At 35.8% G+C, this 21,128-nt stretch overlaps 1 protein-coding gene across 5 annotated transcripts in view; it reads right to left on the bottom strand.

Moving 5' to 3' along the window:
- The window catches only part of LOC121298480 (bis(5'-adenosyl)-triphosphatase-like), a 220,925-nt gene that overhangs the window by 49,420 nt on the left and 150,377 nt on the right, over positions 1-21,128 (bottom strand). For all 5 annotated transcript variants that reach the window (XM_041225610.1, XM_041225611.1, XM_041225607.1 and 2 more), the window contains one exon: positions 276-421. In XM_041225610.1, coding sequence (XP_041081544.1) covers positions 276-421 — 146 coding nt within the window. The remainder of the gene's footprint in view (positions 1-275; positions 422-21,128) is intronic.

Here is a 21,128-nt window from a genome sequence, read left to right on the forward strand (position 1 = left end):
GCACAAGTGTCTAGCTGCCAAATCAGTGGAGAAAAATGCATTTAAAAATTGTAATCGGTCAAAATGATCGTTCCGGTAATTCCAGTGTTAAAACCGTTGTCAACCAGCAAGAATCAGATACTGGATTTAGTTACATATGTATTTAGTTATACCACTTCTGATTACCTTGTTGTGCTGCCTAACTTTGTTAAATACTTTATTACCATAATGCTTTATCATTCCTTTGCAATAAACCATTCTCATATCTTCTTTAATAACATGTTTGAAGAAAATACCTGAATAGCAATAGTCAGTGAGGAGCCACAGAAGTGGTTTTCAACCACGCCTGACACTCTTTGGGTTGTCTGGAATAGGTCAGCCACCTCTTCTGGTCGAAGATCACGAAAACGCTCCACTGATCTGATTGGGCACACCAACACATCTGAACCCAAGCTTGTTAAAGGAAGCAAGTGCAGTACAAACCACTGGGAAACAATGTATCGAAAGAAATAAAGACTATTGTGTATTTTCTACATTAAAATGTATTTAATTGATCTAAACTGTGGCATATCTGAATATTACTACCTTTGAGATTATTAACATAAGTGTATTTTGTATCTTTAAAAGGAGGTTTGTTCCTATTTGTATGATTTAAACAGTGTCAGAATTGAGATCTGATACTGATTAAATCAATTTATTAGACTCCACAGATGTTATTTCATTGTGCTTCCTACTTTCCAGCAATATTCAGAGATTGATTCAGTATATATATATATCATTCCAATTTTGTTGATCTTCTTATACGGTAGGAATTAGTTTTTTCTATAAAGGAAAGGAAAGGAAAGCTATGATCAAAGAATATTGTAATAGCTATAAGACATTAATCTGTCTGTCAGATCTAGCCTGTTTTAGAAATGTCAGTTTGAGGTTAAGAGTTACTGTGTGAAATTCCACTAACATTATATTTCAAATTGGGTATTTTAACCAAGTATGAGAATATCTCCCTAAAGCCATCATCTGCCTCTTATGTTTTCTCATCCTACTTTTCTCAAGCAGTAAAACAGTGAGGGATCTACCAGTGTAGCCACATGGCTGGTTCTGAAGCTGTTTATTTTTATAGACTTGAGGGTCTATTGATGCCTTTGACAATGAACAAATATTTGACATGTTACTGTACTTAAAGGACTCTATTGTGAACTTGCAGGCTTATTCTATTGTGTTATTATATCTATCTATCTATCTTACTACTAAAAAGTAAAACAAAACAAAAAAATCCTGCAAACATAAGTGAGTTGCAAAAAGGAGAATGTAACCCCTTTTTCTCCAACTAAACTATATCAATGTTCAAGGGCAAGGTTTTACTTTTACAGAGCAATTATCTTTTTTTCAATTAAGAAATTTTGTTTTATGCTCCAATGCTTTTCTATTCAGTATTGTAAAACAACTTAATTAAAGTTTAACACTAACACACTACAACTGGTTAAGTCTGCGTAACACACTCATATAAGGATTTGTCAGGGGTTGTACTAAATTACCATTTGGCCAGCAAAACTCCATACCAATATGCCTTATTTCAAAATACTTTTTTTCTTGTTGTTTGCGGTTGCTTACACTGCAAATGTATGTCTGTCAGATCAAACAACCTTGGGAGTAAAGTTGTGCTGTAATATAGATACATACATACAGTACCTTACCACTAACTGGATAGGGTTATTGCCACAGATGAAATTATGTTCTGCAAGTCTTCACGCAACAATGAGAATATACACATTGGATCACACTTAAACAACAGGAGAACGAACAAAGTCGTTCTTCAGACTGCAATGCAAGTAGTATTTTCTCTTGGGGTTTATCTTATCTTACGATTGAAAAAATACAATATGTGAACAGAAGGTACTGTACATCTTTAAAGTGGCAGGGGATTTCACTGTGCATGCAACAGTGGGCTCTTAAAAAACTCACTGCATCAAAACTTTACTTAAAAATTATGAACGGTGTATTCTTTAACAGGTGGTGTGGAACAGGGGTGGCTCACATTTAACATTTTACAAGTAATGCTACTGCCAAATTCTTCCATTTCTCTGTGTCCCAAATATAAGGAGATAACTGACCAGACTGTTTATAATGAATGTCCTTCCAAAAACATGTTTGGAATTTTAATCTATTATTGTACACCTATGTTATATGTGTTTCTTTCAAAGCAAATGAAATGTTAAGTGTTTTGCCTCATATTATGCCTGTTGATGAGGTAGCACTTTTTGTAATTACACATGCACTTATATTGGTTATAATCTGTTTGTTATATAATGTGTAAGTGTGTGGCAAATAATGTTAATACTGATATACTAAAATGAAAATGAATAGCAGGCCTGTTACTCAGAGAACATTAGGATGACCGAATACCACCCCTGAAATGCCATCACAGTAAGTCATGAACAGTCCTACATAGTCTCCCTGTTAAAATAGGGATTGTAATCTGGAATGTTCAATGCCAATATGCACTGCAGAGGTCCATCCTCTACTGTATGATGCAGATTCTATGTTAGTTATATTTCAAATGTAGTAGTGTGGTAAAGTATACTGTAGGAATAACTGAAAAAATAGAATTGCTATAATTAAAATGTAAATTATTTATAATAATAATAATAATAATAATAATAATAATAATAATAATAATAATAATAATAATAATAATAATAATAATAATGTTTACCTAATAAAAATCTACTAAAAAAACAATAGTATTAGTTATTGGTAAAAGAAAATGCTGTTATACTATAGACCAAGGGAAAAGAATGCAGTTGTCTCAAGGCTTCCCAGTCATTATTTACCTCCCCCAACCTGTCACTGACCATGAGCCACAGTGAAAAGGTTTCAGAATACCAAATCTATCTTTTGGGCTACGCTGTATCAAAAAGGATCATTGCATCTGAATACAAAGCTTAACTGCTACAAGTATATCTCTGGACTGCACAGAAAAGCCCCACAGAGATAACACAAATTATCAGAATATCAGGAGTTTTGATAAAGGAGAGAGACACCCATTTGAATTGGAAATGTCTATAAGATAAGAATTACTCTTTCATTTCAATGCAAGTAAATCAATATAAATCCGGGACTTAGATAAGTATCTTCCTACAAGATAAGAACTACTTTATAAACGTTGTTCATCCTGCGGAGAGGCATTTAAATAAGCTTGCATTAACACAAACCAATCTTTTAAACACAAAAACTTTTATAAACCAATGGTTTAGATACACATCATGTAATCCCAGGATGCAGAATATGTTTACACCTCATGGATTGTCTCAGACAATAAGTTTCATATTGGGCGGTTATTATACTTCAGGTCTTAAAACTCATTTTAAAGCAGCCTAAGCCATATAGACACAAATATAACACAAAAACGCATCATAATCATGTCCCCACAATAGCCTAATATCCTCCACAGTGGTCATTATCTGTAGATAAATGGCCTTGTCTGTGGTCAGTGTATTTGTCTTTGGCTTGGGACAGTTAATGCCACTCTCAGTTACTAGCAAGTAATGTCCACTGCATTGGATGTTCATACTTAGATTTTATGAGTTAGAATTGGACACAGTAAACTTGTTCAATGTAAAACCAATTTTTTGATACATAATGATTGGAGGATACACAAAAGTGGGCACTTTTGCCACAGATACAAAAAAAAGTATTTATGTTAATAAATCACTAAAAAAAAAACATGGACTCTATAAACCAAATGCCTTTCTTCAGTCACGATAATTTGTATCTTGATGAGCATTCGAATCATAAAAAATGCAGTGAATGATATAAGCAATATAAGGTTTCACCTTTTGAAGAGAAACTCTATTCAAGACAGGAATACTGACGTTTGTCACAATACTTGAAAGACAGAACTGTGAAGAACCTCTTTCTGGAAGAAGTTAGGAATTGTCACATTTTACTGATAACATGTAAGTCCGTCACCCAAGCTGTCATTGGCACTGCTATTAGAAAATAAATGAAAAGAAAACCTATCAGCAGTCTGTACACATTATTATAAACGTGGTGGCATTTCAGTGGCAGGAATCTGATGTCTCACATTCACAGCAAGGGAAAAAATGAACCATCAAAATCCAATGTCATCTTTCATTGTGTGCCTCTGAAATAAGAAATGCCATTTGATTAAAAAATGTAAACCTAGTTGTCTTATAAAACTTTCAAATGGTTTATTTTCAAGACATTTTTTGAAACAGACATGTACGTGAGAGTCGTCCTTCTTGGGAACTTTTAAAAGGCACATTGCTATACCATAGACCATGATGTACTACCTGCAAACAGATTAGCACCCAAACTGAGATCTGAGTCTCTAAATCATCATTCAACATCAATTAACATTTTATATTCACCCCTAAAAGAATAGTATACTGCATTATCTGCAAGAAACACAACAGCTCTACACTGGGGAAACCAAAAGGCATTTAGCAGGCCGTTAGTAGAACATTTAAGCATTGTTAGAATCAACACCACTACATTTCCAGTAGCCCCACATTTCACTAATAATAATCACACTGCTGAAGACATCACCATCTGTGGGATCAGTCAGTTCTTATGGGAGTATTCTTGGCAGTAGCTGGTCATCTAACAAATGTGCGCACCTTCGTTGTGTATGGAAAACAGAAACAACAAATAAACATCATGCCAAAATGTTTGAACAAAATAGTATCTGTAGAGGATAATGGCATGCCTGTGTTCTCAGCACCATGTCCAACTTGCAGCCACATCTTTCACTGCACTCACAAATAGTGACACACATGATCTACTTGCTTTTTCTTCAAGGGTACTTCACTAGCAAAATCAGATTTACATTTGTTTTGTCCTTTTCTCGTTTCTCTCAACGTTGGTAAGGGTATGATAAAGCTGAAACATTTGGTCTGATTTGAAGATTAGGGTCAAACTGCTCTCCTCTGTTACTATATATATATATATGCTTATGTGCTTATGTGCTTAGGTCACCTTAGAGAGATATAATTGTAATACAGAGAGAGAGAACTACAAATCTCTGAAACTTTACAAATGCAGAAGGATTTTATTTGCCCTGTGATAAAAACATTTAGTCAGACTGTAATACACAGTATACAGTACTTCCTATTTATTATAACATTTAAATAGAAGACTCCTCCACTGAAAACCATAACCACAGAAAAATAAAAAATGATGATATCTAAAAGAATACATAACACTATACTCAAGTGATATCTACAGGGCACACCTGGTGTCCTAGGAGATAAGTCTTCCTTGTCGATAAAATGCTACACCAGCCCAAGAGATTGCTGTCTCGGTTACACTGAATTCACCGCGTCATTTCCTTTCTAAAGTCCTGGTTATTAAAATCAGTCGTGCTGACTGAATTCAAACAAATCAGTCAATTGGAACGTGGCAGCTGCTGTTGCTATGCTCTCAATGAACGTTTATCCCAACTGCACCATACATTTTTATCTCAGGATAACAGGATTTGGACTCCCAGTGAAAGTAATGGCAGTGCGATTGCTCTTGCTATAGAATGTAGAACCATTTCGATTAAATGCAAACACTTGCTGTCCAACATTAAATAAAAAGCCAAGGACAAGGCTTGCATCAGACTCGCATACTGTACCTACAGGATTACTGTTTATCTTGTTTTAGTTTCACTGCCTTGGGAAATAAGATCAATAGGGAAAGAGAGCCACTTGTAGTGTAATTGTGTGTTAATCAACCATGCTCCTAAAGAAACCAATTAACAATTTACCAGATTGGAAAAATGTACAGGAACATCACGGATGTTTGAAAGTAAATTCATTATACCATCAAGAAAATATACACTAGGTACATGTTACATATGCTATAAAATTCGATACTATATGGCAGTAAAAAAAACACAAATTCATAACACATTGCACATAACACATTAAGACCTGTAGTAACTGTACAAGTTCTTCTCCAAGGCTTGTCAATGGCAGAAGTGATTTTTTTTCACAATATTCATTCCTGCAAAGATACCAACACAGTAGTTGTTTCCACAAAACAGGTCATATAAAAAAGGGACACCTAGGCATACACTGGTTTTCTCAATCTGATCAAGTGATATCAAGACCGCTGTAAATAAAAGGGCATTACGTAATGCACACTATGTGGTGAATTTCGATTTGCTTTTGCAATGCACTGGAAATACGTTGTTCACACTGCTTGCAGCTTAATATTGAAATGCTTCCCAAATTGATGGAAGCTCTATTAATATTAAATTAACAATGAAAGGCAAGAAAGAAAGGCTGGGGTTTCATGACCCCAGAGTTCACAAGCAACTGCCGGCAACTGCCGGCAACCACAGAAAACTTAAATCAAAAGTCTGCAGACAAGGAGTCATGTAATAACATCGCTTGGGTTTTGTATGGATAAGAAAAACCTTGATTTAATCTGTGGTTGAAGATTCTGGACATGTGTGCCAAAAAGTTTGCCTCTCTTGCTCTGATTAAGCCTATTTACCAGAGTAGGTCAAGCCTTGTACACTTAATAGCATACTCCACATCCAAGCCACATAAACAAGACAGGTAGAATACAACAAAAGAATAAAATGTTTCCCCTATATAGTCACTGCCATAGGTACTGATGAATATGGTGGGTTACAGAGCATTTCTGTTCATGCGAAATTAAATTGACAGCTAATGACTCTTAACTGTATAATCAACGGTAAACGCATTCAGCATTCAATAGGTTACATTAACATTTGAACCCTGATGTTATTGCAGATGCCTCTTGTTTTTTCAGCTCTCCTTTTGTTCAGTACAATGGGATCTATCTCTGCTATCCTCTCAATTCCCATTTCTACTTTCTTTTAGGTGATACATCAAATGCAGTTATGTCATGATTAAACACAGTTTAATGGTGTTTCCGGTAATTTAGTTGAATGTGATTTTGGATATTATAGGGTGTGCCACTTTACAGCACACATGCTTTAAAAGGAAGACAATTCTGTTGATTAAAAATACATATTTTAATCTTGAATGAATTTAAGCACATGTTTTAAATTGAAGTGTACAGCTTTACATGCCCCAGTCGGTGTTTCAGAAAAAGAAAACGGGTTCAATGATTTTCCTAAGTGGCAAAAACGCTGGTGCTTTGCAGATTAAATTTGTTTTGTGTCCAACAGTTTACTGACAAGAGTTCCTCATCAAGCAGTTTCAGCGAACACTGGCTAAATTATTTATTACAAAAAAGTCTGTTTTACAGCTCTGGTGAGTCTAACTATCTATGGAATTTACAATAAATAAAAACAAACATATTTACAGAAATGCTTCAGACAAGAGAGGAAACACGATATTGATTCTGTTAAAACATATTGTTTCAAATAATAGGTTGACAAAACAACAGCCAAAGACTAGACAGATATCTTGTTTAAATCTAATATAGCAGAGCATGCCACTCCCAGCTTTCATAAAGTTGCAGGTACAACACAAATCCCTTCTATTTCTTTACACAGAAATGCACCTGTCTGCCCTATTATAAACCTTCTACTGTGATTCCATTATTAACTATAAAAGTTATTTGTCCTCCTTGATTTAATCCACTTGGAGGTTAGACAACATATGACACACACAAGGCCGAAGGATTGCTTTTACATTGCAAATGGAATCTTTCCTTTTTTTTTCTCAGGTAAACATAATACATGCCGTATATCTGACAGTTATGCAATTGTAACAACAGCTCACAACCCCCTTGTGATATCTGCCAGCAGCTGAGTTTAAAAAATGCTGTATGTTTGTTCTGAAAACAAAAAAATAGCTTATTTAAATATAATATAGTACAGTTTCTTATTATGAATTACTGTGTTGGCAACACATGGTGAGTTTAACATTACTGAGCTATTAGTTCGGCCTCCCACTGAAACCACAGATCATTAGTTCTGACTTTGAGTCATTATTGGTTCTTAATGCTCAGAGTGCAGAGCATTATGGATTCCCAGAATATGACATATGCAATACAGAGCCAACTGCTGAGGTTCTTTTAGTCAATCGGAGTGCACGTTTTTGACTGCTCTATCACCATGGAGACACCCAATTCATAACATCAGCTATATCATTTGTAGTTTTTACCATGCTGTATTTTCCATATATGCTTGAAAAAAATCCTACCTGAGGCATCTCTCAGGCCTACCTCAGCCACTTAAAGGCAATCTCAACCTTTTCCCTCTTTTCATTGAAAAGGGCAATGGATTAAATAAAGGTTGTTAATGAATAAAACAAATATAGCTGGTTCTTAAAACTTTATTTTAAAAAATCAAGCAGTATATTATAGATTTATAGCACTGACGTAAACAGGTCTCGGCTTTCAGACTCGTTCCATTCACTTCTACCACTGATATTACCCAAATACACAGAAGTTTGCTGTCCTACAAGCTACATTATGAAAATGGTAGAAATCATAATAGTACTAATAACTGAAGTAACAATAGTATCATCCAATTACAAAAGGGTGAAATCTTAATATTCCTGGGTGAGATGTACAGGTGTGAACATATTATAATCCTATGCATTGTATAGATATTATGTATTGTATGCATTACACATATAGATGTATTGTAGCGGAATTTAAACATTGATTATGTTTTAACTATATGTTGCACGCTCACTATGCAGAACATACAATACACAAGCAGTATGGATAATCTTTTACAAGATTGTTTCTGAATCATTTTTAACATCAAAATGCATCTCTTTCAATCAATAATCTTTGCTTGGGTCTGGTCTTCTAGTGGCGCAGCTGTATAAATGAAAATGACTGTATGATTATTTCTGTTTCACATTTGTGCAACAGAGGGTTAACCCAGTGCAGTGCTCTTGACCCCTCTTAGTTGGATGCTAACTTGATGCTCTAATTGAGGATCTTATATAACAACCCCAACAGGTCTACCTACCAGTTACAGAGCAAGCCACTCTTCTGCTACCAATGGGTTCTTTACAGCTAGCTCTCAGAATTAGCCCAAACTGTAAAACAAGAAACAAACAATTCAAGAGGAAAGAAATCCAATATATAAATAAATACATCTCCATGAAAGCCTATAATTGATTAATTTTTCCATGCATTGACCTTTGAATGCATGCAATTATTTCTGAAACTTTCCACCGAGCAATGGAAGGCTTGGCATTTTTCACCACACTGTTGTAATAAAGTAATATAACTATGACTAATGGTCCACAGTAGCCACATTTTACTCTATTTTCCTTTTTCCATCAACACAGAATGTCGTTGACAGACACACAAATATTGTACTTCAGGTTATTGTCCCACTGCCGCAGGCAAGCTGTCTAGTTGTCAATGGCAAAACGTTTGCAACATTATGTTTCACTGAATATGAATTATTTCAAATAAAGAAATAATACGTTACAAACCCTGAAGAGTTTATACAAGTCTTGCCCACTTTGAAGCTGGTGCTTGACCCAAAAAAAAAATGTATGCAGGTTCTACAACTGTATCATACTGTCATTCTGAAATCCTTGTTTAAAAAAGAACAGGGGGTACTTTTTATCTGCTTCATACTGTATGTAGGAAGCAGGGCTTGTTATTTTACCACATGGTGCATGTAATCTGCAGTTACTGTATTTAAAAATTTTAGTGTAAAAAGTAAAAATTTAACACTACTACTTCTGTAAGTCGACTGTGCAAGTATGTGGTCCCTGATGTAGTTATTTATGTGTTTATTTGCACAAATGAAGCCATAATACTGATCCGATTTGTTGTCAGTCTACCTTTTAAACAACATGAAGGATGCAGTCTAAAGACATTCAATCTGGGAGCCACCACTGTTACAGGCTAACATATTAGGAAGAAATACAATCACAGACATTACCATGTAACGTTGCTGCTTTTTTCATATGAGGCCAATACCATCTTTACAGTTTATGAATCAGACATTAAAGAGATCATTGGAGGTTATGATGACTGTAAACAATTGTGTAGTTAAAATTGCTCTGCGACCTTGGTAAAAAAAAAAAAAAAAAAATGAATAGGTTAGAATATATTAAGTTAAGCTAAAGTCCCTCTGAAAGACATGATAAGTCATTTTAAGCTGGCCCATTGAGCTTTTATATATGGCTTCACATGGAAGACTTTCTTGAATGTCAAACTAGCAACATACATCTATACACTACAGACAGTGTGAACATCTTAGATACATTCCTGATCTCACAACTGGAAATTCTGTTAATTTCCATTAAACAAAGTAGTTCTGGATCCTGACATTACTTAGCAGAAACTGTTCAACCCCCCCCCCCCCCCCCCCCCCCCCCCCCCCCCCCCCAACCCTCAACTAAAATAAAATAAGTTTGGCTTATTGTAGCAACAATGTATGTTGGATTAGTCAATTTCCTTCCACATCAACTGACCCATTAGAGCATTAGGAGTCCTAAATACTTTCTCAGATAATAAATTGGCCGGTAACATAACTGACCTTTTCATTGTACAAGGTTTGTCCACGTTATCCAGAGCTAAATTGGCAGCATGTAAAGACCCTAATGTAGCTAACAAGTTGGTCATAAAACAGTGCGAAGCAAAGATTTATCACTGTTTGTAAAGGGTCACAATAGTGGATTCTTAACTAGCCAGAGCATCTTCATCCTACAAGTGAACAGCTACTGGGAAATCAAATACCAACAACCGAAAAGACAACTACTGATGGTCTGCGTGCGATTAGAGGTGACTGATAACTGATTGGGGATGTTTATAGCTACAGAGGACAAGAACATCTAAAAGCCTTCTTGTAGCTTTAAAATAAGTCTTTTACTCCCTGTCAACGTGAGCTTTTAATTAAATTGCAGTGCATAATGTAAAACAGTTACCTGCTACCCAACTCCTCACAGAAACTTTGCACTCAAACAGTTTCCAAGCTCTTATTGTTGAGCCCGGTAACAATGATTATCTATCACCTCAAATCCTCTGAGAGAAATTACATTCACAGTGTAATGGCGCTGTTAATTCTAAGGGCACTTTGCACCAGACGTTCTTTTTGTCTTCCTTTCAAAAAAAAAAGACAGGATTATCAGGAGCTGAGGAATAATTTTCTTTGCAAGACTGACAGGAGGCAAAAGCAATCACCTTTCAAGAGCCACTAGATCTAAGACTTCTCCAAAATTCTCTTTCTTCTCTTGTAGGAGTAATTGAAGGCAAGTAACTGTTTAGAATGATCAATGAACTTGGATTGACAGCCTGTTCACTATAATACCCATAAAGTTCATGAAAAGCACAATATCTTTTGATATGTGGGGACTTATGTAGTGTGACTTTTCCCTGATACTGAAAGACATGCACCAAGCTGCCTCTGCTGGGTTAATGACAACCAATGGGAAAAATAATCAACTTTGGGATCAGCTGAAAGCCTTCTGTATGACGAAGATGTACTTAATTAACTCCAGAAAGCTGGAGTAAAATTTAATTTGTCACTTATTCAACGCCACCTGACAAACTAAATTTACAGCAATATGAATCTCACAGATACATTCAAGTATCTGTGAGAGTGATTTTCTTCTTACCCTGTGTATAGATGTCATCCCGTTCATACAACATACCTGGATTTAACAGTAGTTTCTAACTACACTCGTGTTTGTGATTTATAGTAAGTTAATACACATGTAAGGAGTATCTTTCTAGAAGAACATTTTGAACAGCTTGAGAGGCCATGAATGGCTCAGCTTTACTTTTTGGGTAATAAATGTCTTTGATAAATGCTTTCTATCAATTGTCGTTGCACCAAACCAACACCTACAAGATCTTCTCTTTACACCGAATCACATGCCTGGCTGTTATCCAAAAAGCACATCCACATGTCAATCACTCAGATGTGACACGATCTATATCATAGCAACAAAGGAGAATGCAGCAGTTTACATCAGTGTGCAAAACTGTGGCTGTGACAGGATGAGATTATCTCAATTGACAACAAGAAGTGGACAATCCAAGACGATGAACTGAGACTGTGAGAACTGTAGTATTTCTAACAGGGCAGACATCCAGAGCACAGGTTATCAGCACTTCAAATTTCTTCTAATTTTGGCTTTGAGTATGTTTTTTAAAATTTTTTTTTAGGTTAATCCATAAAATCCATTTAGCTAAAACTGTTTCCCTTTTCATATTCAGGACTAAAACTGCTTTTGGCTAATCACTGCATTTCTATGTGAACAGCCTATGTTCAAAACAAATGTCACCACACCAAAAGGAAAAAAAAAGTAGACAGAACAGGTAAAAATCCAAAGCAGTGGATGCAAGCCTTGGTGCCCAGGGTTTTGCTTCTGTCAAGTGTTGAAAAAATCAGTGCAGTGCAGGTTTATTAATATTATTATATAGAATATAATATATATTATATATATATATATATGTGTCGAGGATATATATCTCGACATAGAGAGAGAGAGAGAGAGAGAGAGAGAGAGAGAGAGAGAGAGAGAGAGAGAGAGAGAGGGAGAGGGAGAGGGAGAGGGAGAGAGGTTAGTTACCAGAAGAAAAAAACATCATAGACTGGATGGCCATATCAAATACGTTTTTCAAAACCAAGCAGGCCAGTGACCAACTTTGATTAATGACAACAGTTCCTTTCGGGTTGACCAAACCAATTTCCTTTTAAAACTTAACTGGGAAACATGTGGCTTCTGAGTTCTACTAACTGATCACTCCAAATAAAAAAGGGGGGAATAGCATACATTTGACATGCACTCACTTTTAATAGAATTATTCAGAAATAAATTGTTAATAATGAAGACAAGAAACTCTTGTAGCAAATAATGATTTGTTGATAATACTTAATTATAGTCTTCATTATCTCATTAACTAGTTTGAAAACCTCTCTATTATCTGTTATGAAACCTGTTTCCCATTATTTCCTAGTTGTGTTTGCTTAGACTGCATATAACAATACATTCTTGCTTATTAAAAACAAATAATTAATAATAATAATAATAATAATAATAATAATAATAATATCTGCATCCTATTGACCTAGAGTAGATCTATTTTGGTAAGCAAATGGCATTGTGACCTTTAAAATTTGCAATGTCAGAAAATTAACAGTCTTTGTGTGAAGGTTTTAAAATCTTTTTTCCTACTCCATTAATTTTAGGATAACTGTCACGCACCCCCCCCCCCCCCCCCCAACATGTACTGCTGAAGACACCCTGCATTACAATCTGTTTAGCCTTTTAACTGGGCACAGCTTGTGAGTGCATCCCATCACAGTATAAGATGCTTCAAGGAGTAAAGTGCCATCCTGATCTAGCTTGTTTCTGCTGCTGGCCTTGGTCATACAGGTTTGGTAGGATCATTAGGTGTGTAATGAGCTTCTTCAGTTTTCACATTGTAACAATAGCAGTGAAAAGTAATCTGTATTTGGAGCCCAGAAAGCTGAAAATGTGAATAATAATAGTACACCAGTTATGATAATAGCAATTTCTGGCTCATATAAGGCTATTTCTGGATAGGTTTTGTGTCTTCTTCAGATGAGTAAAACAATGTTTTAACATCTCACTATGACTGTATGTCTTGTCATGGTTCATGAACAGCTAGCTACATACAGTATGCACACACATGCACACACACACAAAACAACAAAACAACAACAAAACTCTACGTCTCTCTCCACTGGGGAAACATGCTTGGCTGCTACATCAGCATGCTGTTTATTTCTTTGAAATACATGGATACATTGTTTGATGTGTATTGCACTTTAGTTAGAAACCCTTACTGAACACAAGGGCAAGTAAACCATTACACAGGGGGCTAATACATGCATTGGTTCAATGTGGAGATTATTCAGCACAATGTCAGCATGTGATATATTATAGCAATATACACTTGCTGGAGATATATTGCAATTGAAAGAGAAATAATCACATTAGAAAAGCTGCAAGGCTGTGTATAATGTTCAGACAGACTTCATATTCTGCTCATAAAAAATGACATGAGCATCTTTGATTCCTGGAAGATATATTGTAGGTATAGAAAGGGAGTTTCTGTATAGAATTGCATCACAATATAGAAGTGCTTAGCAATCCCAGAAACAATGCGTTAAAAACATATCCACATTCGCAATAGATATCTGCTGGCATGCATCCCCATTAAGTCCTATAAGCACCAGAAACAACACGCGCATGCTTTTGTTAGAACATCTGATTTACTACTGCAACCCAACCCAAACCCTGTGTACCAAAATGTGGCAACGTGTTACTCCAATTGTATCCCATCAGATATTACTCCATGCCATACAGTCTATTATTCAACCTTTGAACAGGCACTCTGTGTCCCTTTGATTGCTAAACCCTTGGGGGACGTGTTGTGCTTCTTCCTCCTTTTTTTTTTTTAATTCAACTGCAAAACACTTCACTGAAGTTGCTATGCAGCACGTGCAATGCGTTGTTGATTGTTGAAAACAGACATATATTAACGAACAGTAGAAGGGAATAACTTATACCTGATGTATGGATGATGCTCGGGGGATAGAGCCTGATAAAAATTCAGGAAACACTGAAATAATATATATAAAACAGAAGGTAGCCAAGCTGGTTACCAATAAAATTGTTTTGGGTTACAAATACAGTAGCTGCAGATCCTCTTTTCACAGTGAAGTATGGGAAATACATGTGCTGTCTGCAATCTGGAATGAAAGAGCGAGCTCCAAAAGAAAGACTTATTTTATATCCCTCAGACACTGTAAATGTATCCTAGAATTACAGCACTTAGCTCAAATGGATAACAAATACAGCCTACATTTTGGATCTATATCTCACTGGGATCTCAACAAGCTTCCTGGTGCCAATACATGGATGTTAAAGCTTTACTAACACTGATATCTCAAAACATTTGCATGAAGACCATTAGGACATTACACAGCAGCTGCTTAGGGTATTTTATTAGGTGTCAGAATAACTACAATGTGCTAACTAGGATGTGGATTCGTGGTGAGAAAACTAAATGTAAAAAAAATACCATAATTGATGATCCTTTATCATAATGGTAATGTACATTTGAATAACTGAGGTTCAGTTCAACATATCGTTGACTCAGTTACCTAGATGTATCCTTACAGAAAAGAATTCCAAGTCTCATTGCACACACAATGAACCACTACTTTATGAACAATTATATGTTGTTCATTGAAACATCAAGGGCATAGTGATACAACAGGGACAGGTGTATGCAACAGCAGTCAACCTAATGCTTTATAAAAAGCAGGACACAGCATCTTTTATTGTATCTTTACATGTAGATTACCTTCGGGAATAGCTTTCTCACCAAATAGGATCTTACCATTCATTATTTTGCTGCAATTTTGAAAAATCAGTTTCTTCTTTATGTAAGACAGGGTTTATTGATGACATTAATATTATTTATTGTTGTGACAAAAGTTCATGCTCACTGTTATTTAACCATCTATTGCCAGAAAACACATATATTGTCAAAGTGTAGTGTTAGAACAATCCAATTACTTGCTGATGGTGTATCTTGCTCTATAGTACTGCAATGGCTTCTTCAGCATAATTGCTATTATTTTGCCATTTCTATTCAAATGTTCTTTATCATTTATCTGGATTGCAGATGAATACATCCCATACATGTTTTGCACAGGAAGTGGGAATAGCCAAGAGAGCATTTAATCTGAATATCATCAAATGGTTAAATAATCTTAATAGAACAAAAGGTCGTACTGTAGGAAATGACAGACGTATCTTGAACTGCATTAATTATGTAACCCTAATGAGCTGTACACTGGAGGTGATATAAATGCAATACAATATGTCAGATTTAAAGTACAGATACTGACATATACTGTGCATTCACCATATCTCTTGTAATTTCATAGACCAATGTTTTACCTGAGTTAAACGTTTATTATACAAGGTCTAAGTAGAGATCCATGCGTGCTATCTAATAGGACTGTTGAATTTGAATTTAGCCTTAGGGCATGATTTATTAGGTCAGTAAGAGTTTTGTTTTTTAAGTGCACAATATAAATAGCAGTATTGATCAACTACTGTAGGCCAACTGGTTGAGTGGGTTTATTTATTTATTTATTTTGGGGGGGGGCTGGGGGGTAAAACCATCCAGAAATGTACACTGATCTTATTTTATTGATTTTAGTACATAGACATACATTTATCATAATTGTGTGTTAGCTTGAGCAATTTTATTGTCACCATGTGGTGTGAAGAATTCATGAGATGAAATCTTCACTGTTTGAGTCAAATGGATATTTTTAAACCACACAGTTTGAACGTGTAAACAACATTTGATTTTAGAAACTCACAATAAAGTTACATAAATCTTCATAGAAAAATAGAGCTACAGCAATATTTTTTAATCAGAATGAGAAGTGATCACTGCATATGCCTTCTAACCCATGCCTCCCCCCACCCCTCTCTCTCTCTTTCATACTGGACATGCTTGTCATCTTAAAAGGTTAATCACAGTGGTGAATAAATGTTTTTTTTTTCTATTATACATGTTTTTCATTTTTACAACCTGGTAATACTGTAGTTTATTGAAACAAACAAAAAAAAGATTGTACTTTTGGCTAGATAACTGCAGTCAACATTTCACCAGTCACTTTACTAATGCGATGGAACTGCACTACTTATATACCGAGAAAGTATACATTTTCAACATTAAAATCAAGGTTAACTACCCTTTGTAAATTGCTGGAATGATTTTAATAAGAAACAGTTAATGTATGTCGGTTCCATTCTATTGGTTGTCAGTAGAATACAAACTCAAAAGCCACTTTCTCAAGTTCATCTACTGCTCTATTCATTTTGACAGCAGTGATATTTTTAAATTGTTCAAAAACATATCAATATTTAAACATACAGCTTAAAAGAGAAAGTGCAGTCTCAGAAGAATGCAGATTTGAGCTAATTAAATACCTCATTTACTTCTTGCAGTTCATTACAGCATGTGACAATCATACTAAGTTACTATTTCCATTGAAATAAGGTATCTTTCAAAGCATAATTAAATCTATTACGAAGCATGCATCTCAGAAATACAATCACAAAACACTAATAGGCATTAATTGGCTTTGGGATGGCAAACACCATATGTGACCTACAAGGGACAATATGGAAGTCACAAACTATTTCTTATTTTTATTAGCAGTAATTTAAAAGTAAAGGTACATATATTTGGTCTTCTGAAACAAAAGTATTCTATTTACATATTTAATATCAAAGGCTTACATCAACAAGGGGCTGTCAATCTGCAATCAAGTACAGTGACTTAATAAAGATGTGAGTGATACAGTTTTCCTCATACAGTGGCTTGCGAAAGTATTGACCCCCCTTAGCATTTTTCCTATTTTATTGCCTTACAACCTGGAATTAAAATGGATTTTTTGGGGGTTTGTATCATTTGATTTATTCACAACATGCCTACCACTTTGAAGATGCAAAATATTTTTTATTGTGAAACAAACAAGAAATAAGACAAAAAAACAGAAAACTTGAGCGTGCATAAGTGTTCACCCCCCCCAAAGTCAATACTTTGTAGAGCCACCTTCTGCAGCAATTACAACTGCAAGTCTCTTGGGGTATGTATCTATAAGCTTGGCACATCTAGCCACTGGGATTTTTGCCCATTCTTCAAGGCAAAACTGCTCTAGCTCCTTCAAGTTGGATGGGTTCCGCTGGTGTACAGCAATCTTTAAGTCATACCACAGATTCTCAATTGGATTGAGGTCTGGGCTTTGACTAGGCCATTCCAAGACATTTAAGTGTTTCCCCTTAAACCACTCGAGTGTTGCTTTAGCAGTATGCTTAGGGTCATTGTCCTGCTGGAAGGTGAACCTCTGTCCCAGTCTCAAATCTCTGGAAGACTGAAACAGGTTTCCCTCAAGAATTTCCCTGTATTTAGCGCCATCCATCATTCCTTCAATTCTGACCAGTTTCCCAGTCCCTGTCGATGAAAAACATCCCCACAGCATGATGCTGCCACCACCATGCTTCACTGTGGGGATGGTGTTCTCGGGGTGATGAGAGGTGTTGGGTTTGCGCCAGACATAGCGTTTTCCTTGATGGCCAAAAAGCTTAATTTTAGTCTCATCTGACCAGAGTACCTTCTTCCATATGTTTGGGGAGTCTCCCACATGTCTTTTGGCGAACACCAAACGTGTTTGGTTATTTTTTTCTTTAAGCAATGGCTTTTTTCTGGCCACTCTTCTGTAAAGCCCAGCTCTGTGGAGTGTACGGCTTAAAGTGGTCCTATGGACAGATACTCCAATCTCCGCTGTGGAGCTTTGCAGCTCTTTTAGGGTTATCTTTGGTCTCTTTGTTGCCTCTCTGATTAATGCCCTCCTTGCCTGGTACGTGAGTTTTAGTGGGCGGCCCTCTCTTGCCAGGTTTGTTGTGGTGCCAAATTTTTTCCATTTTTTAATAATGGCTTTAATGGTGCTCCGTGGGATGTTCAAAGTTTCGGATATTTTTTTATAACCCAACCCTGATCTGTACTTCTCCACAACTTTGTCCCTGACCTGTTTGGAGAGCTCCTTGGTCTTCATGGTGCCACTTGCTTGGTGGTGCCCCTTGCTTAGTGGTGTTGCAGACTCTGGGGCCTTTCAGAACAGGTGTATATGTACTGAGATCATGTGACAGATCATGTGACACTTAGATTGCACACAGGTGGACTTTATTTAACTAATTATGTGACTTCTGAAGGTAATTGGTTGCACCAGATCTTATTTAGAGGCTTAATAGCAAAGGGGGTCAATACATATGTACGCACCACTTTTCCGTTATTTATTTTTTAGAATTTTTTAAAAAAAGTTATTTTTTTCATTTCACTTCACCAATTTGGACTATTTTGTGTATATCCATTACATAAAATCCAAATAAAAATCCATTTTAATTCCAGGTTGTAAGGCAACAAAATAGGAAAAATGCCAAGGGGGGGTCAATACTTTCGCAAGCCACTGTAATTATTAATTTACAATATGCAGTCTCCTGGAAGTGTGAGTAGAGAGTGGAGCTATTGCTTAAAGCATAACATTATGTTTAAGGTGGGCAGGACTTTGGCATCAAAGAGTATATTGTAAAACATTAAAATGTGTATAAACTTTGATACAAAGCAGAGGTTATAATACAATTCTGACATGTTCAAAAAATGTTGTTTAAGTCAAATTTGTGTCTTCTTTAAAAATATTTAGCCTTGGGGTGTGGATTCATTCTGTTTTAGAGAAAAACTATAAAAGCCAATATACAGCTGGTATTAAGACAGTACACTGCTGTAGAACATTCACCAGCTTAGAAGACTGCCTTTGAAGTTTACAGACAACTTAGGGCAAGCGGGATGATCTTTCTGCATACATTTATTTATTTAATTCTGCTTTGCAAGTAGTGGAAGAAAGCAAAATTGCTATCTGTTGTTGCTGTTGTTGCCCATCTGCTGTGCTGCAACAAGGAGGTTTAGAACATTAAGAAAAGACAGATGGCCAGCTGCTCAGTAAAAAATATAGTTATTTTAACAGATACTTTTTTTTTATTTTCGTCTTTTTTTTTTTTGTTTTTTGTTTTTTGTTTTTTGTATATATGACAATATTAAATCAATTAAGGTTAATGTGATATGTGTGTGTGTGTGTGTGTGTGTGTGTGTGTGTGTGTGTGTGTGTGTGTGTATATAATCCTAGATGGCTTGTAAAGATGTTATAGAGTAAATGTGCCTCATGTGAAAACTGATTGACATTTTACAGCTTCTGTATATTAACTTGTCAAAAATGTCCCCGAATACCACACAAGATTACTTTATGTAGGTAGTAATGCATTTTCATTTTGTATAATACCACAAGAACAATATATTTATGTGTCTCATATTCTTTTTTTAAAACAAAAATATACCCCTGCCATATAAAACTTTTTTTGAAATTTCTGTATAAATTACCTTTGTCTAAAAATTGTCATGGCTTTCCCTCCGCTACAGTCGCTAAAGAAAGCATGTCAAACGAGGAGACTCGAAACATAGGAGGTATATATTCTCAGAACCGAGGGGCCTCTTGTCTTTCACATTAGAAATCCATTATTAAATCACAGCAGGCCTGTTTAAAAACCATTCCAATTGTCTCTGGCTGTGCTCAGATTACATGCAGCGGATTCATATTAGTTACGACACAAAGGCAAAGCTAGTTGAAATGGCTTGAGTTCAGTTAAAAAAGTGACGGTTTATCCATTAACAAAATATCTAATAGCTTTCAAGGATGATAATGACAAATCATTTGCCATTATCATCCTTAATGCCAAAAAACATCAAAAGGATAAATGCAATAGCTGGAAGTGTTTTTGCCAGGGATGGGAACCACTAAGAGCTTTTCAGCCTATTTGACCTCATGCGAGTCAGTAGCAGAAATGGGCTTGCCATCATGACTTCAGGAAATAAAAAAGGGAGCAATTCCATAAAGCCCTTAGAATTACGATTTTCTATGAAGGTTATTTCGGAAGTCTGTGTTTAGAAAGCAAAGTCTGGTATCTGTGTAATACCAAGCAGAGATAGTTCAGCTAAAGTAATGACTGTTCTTCTATCAGGACTTAATGCCTCAGACTTTTCAAGCAGTTCACACATTTCTCTGAACAAAATGTGAGCTTTGCTTACCCACACTAAATCACCTTGAAAATGGATTGTGGTCCTGTAGTCTACTTCAATTGCAAGAGAAGTAGGCTTAAAATTGAGTAACCCTTTAATGCAATACACAAGTGCAGAAGACGTCAATTGTCTATCAACAGGTTTTCCAAGGGGCATCACAGAGATAAATAATTTCAATTTAAAAAATGTATTAAATAAGCCCTATCCCTTTGCACTCACAGTCTTGTTGGAACCAGTTTAGTTTAAGGACATGTCTGTAAATCTGTTATAAATGGAGTATTAACATTACTTATTAACCTATTGGTCTCCTACATGCTTTAACGAACACTGAAGAAATATACCACACTCTCTGTATGTTAGGAAGACATACATCAAATGGATCCCTTTTCCACCATGCACTGCACTGCTGATAAGCACTTCAATACCATCAGAAAGTGAAACTACACTCACAGGTCTGTTCAAACCAGAAACAAACACAGTCAATAGCATGTAGAAACTTGCTTCATAAGCTTTGCAGACTGGTGACATTA

Source organism: Polyodon spathula, chromosome 23, assembly GCF_017654505.1.
Source record: "Polyodon spathula isolate WHYD16114869_AA chromosome 23, ASM1765450v1, whole genome shotgun sequence".
In the NCBI taxonomy this organism is placed as follows: Eukaryota; Metazoa; Chordata; class Actinopteri; order Acipenseriformes; family Polyodontidae; genus Polyodon; species Polyodon spathula.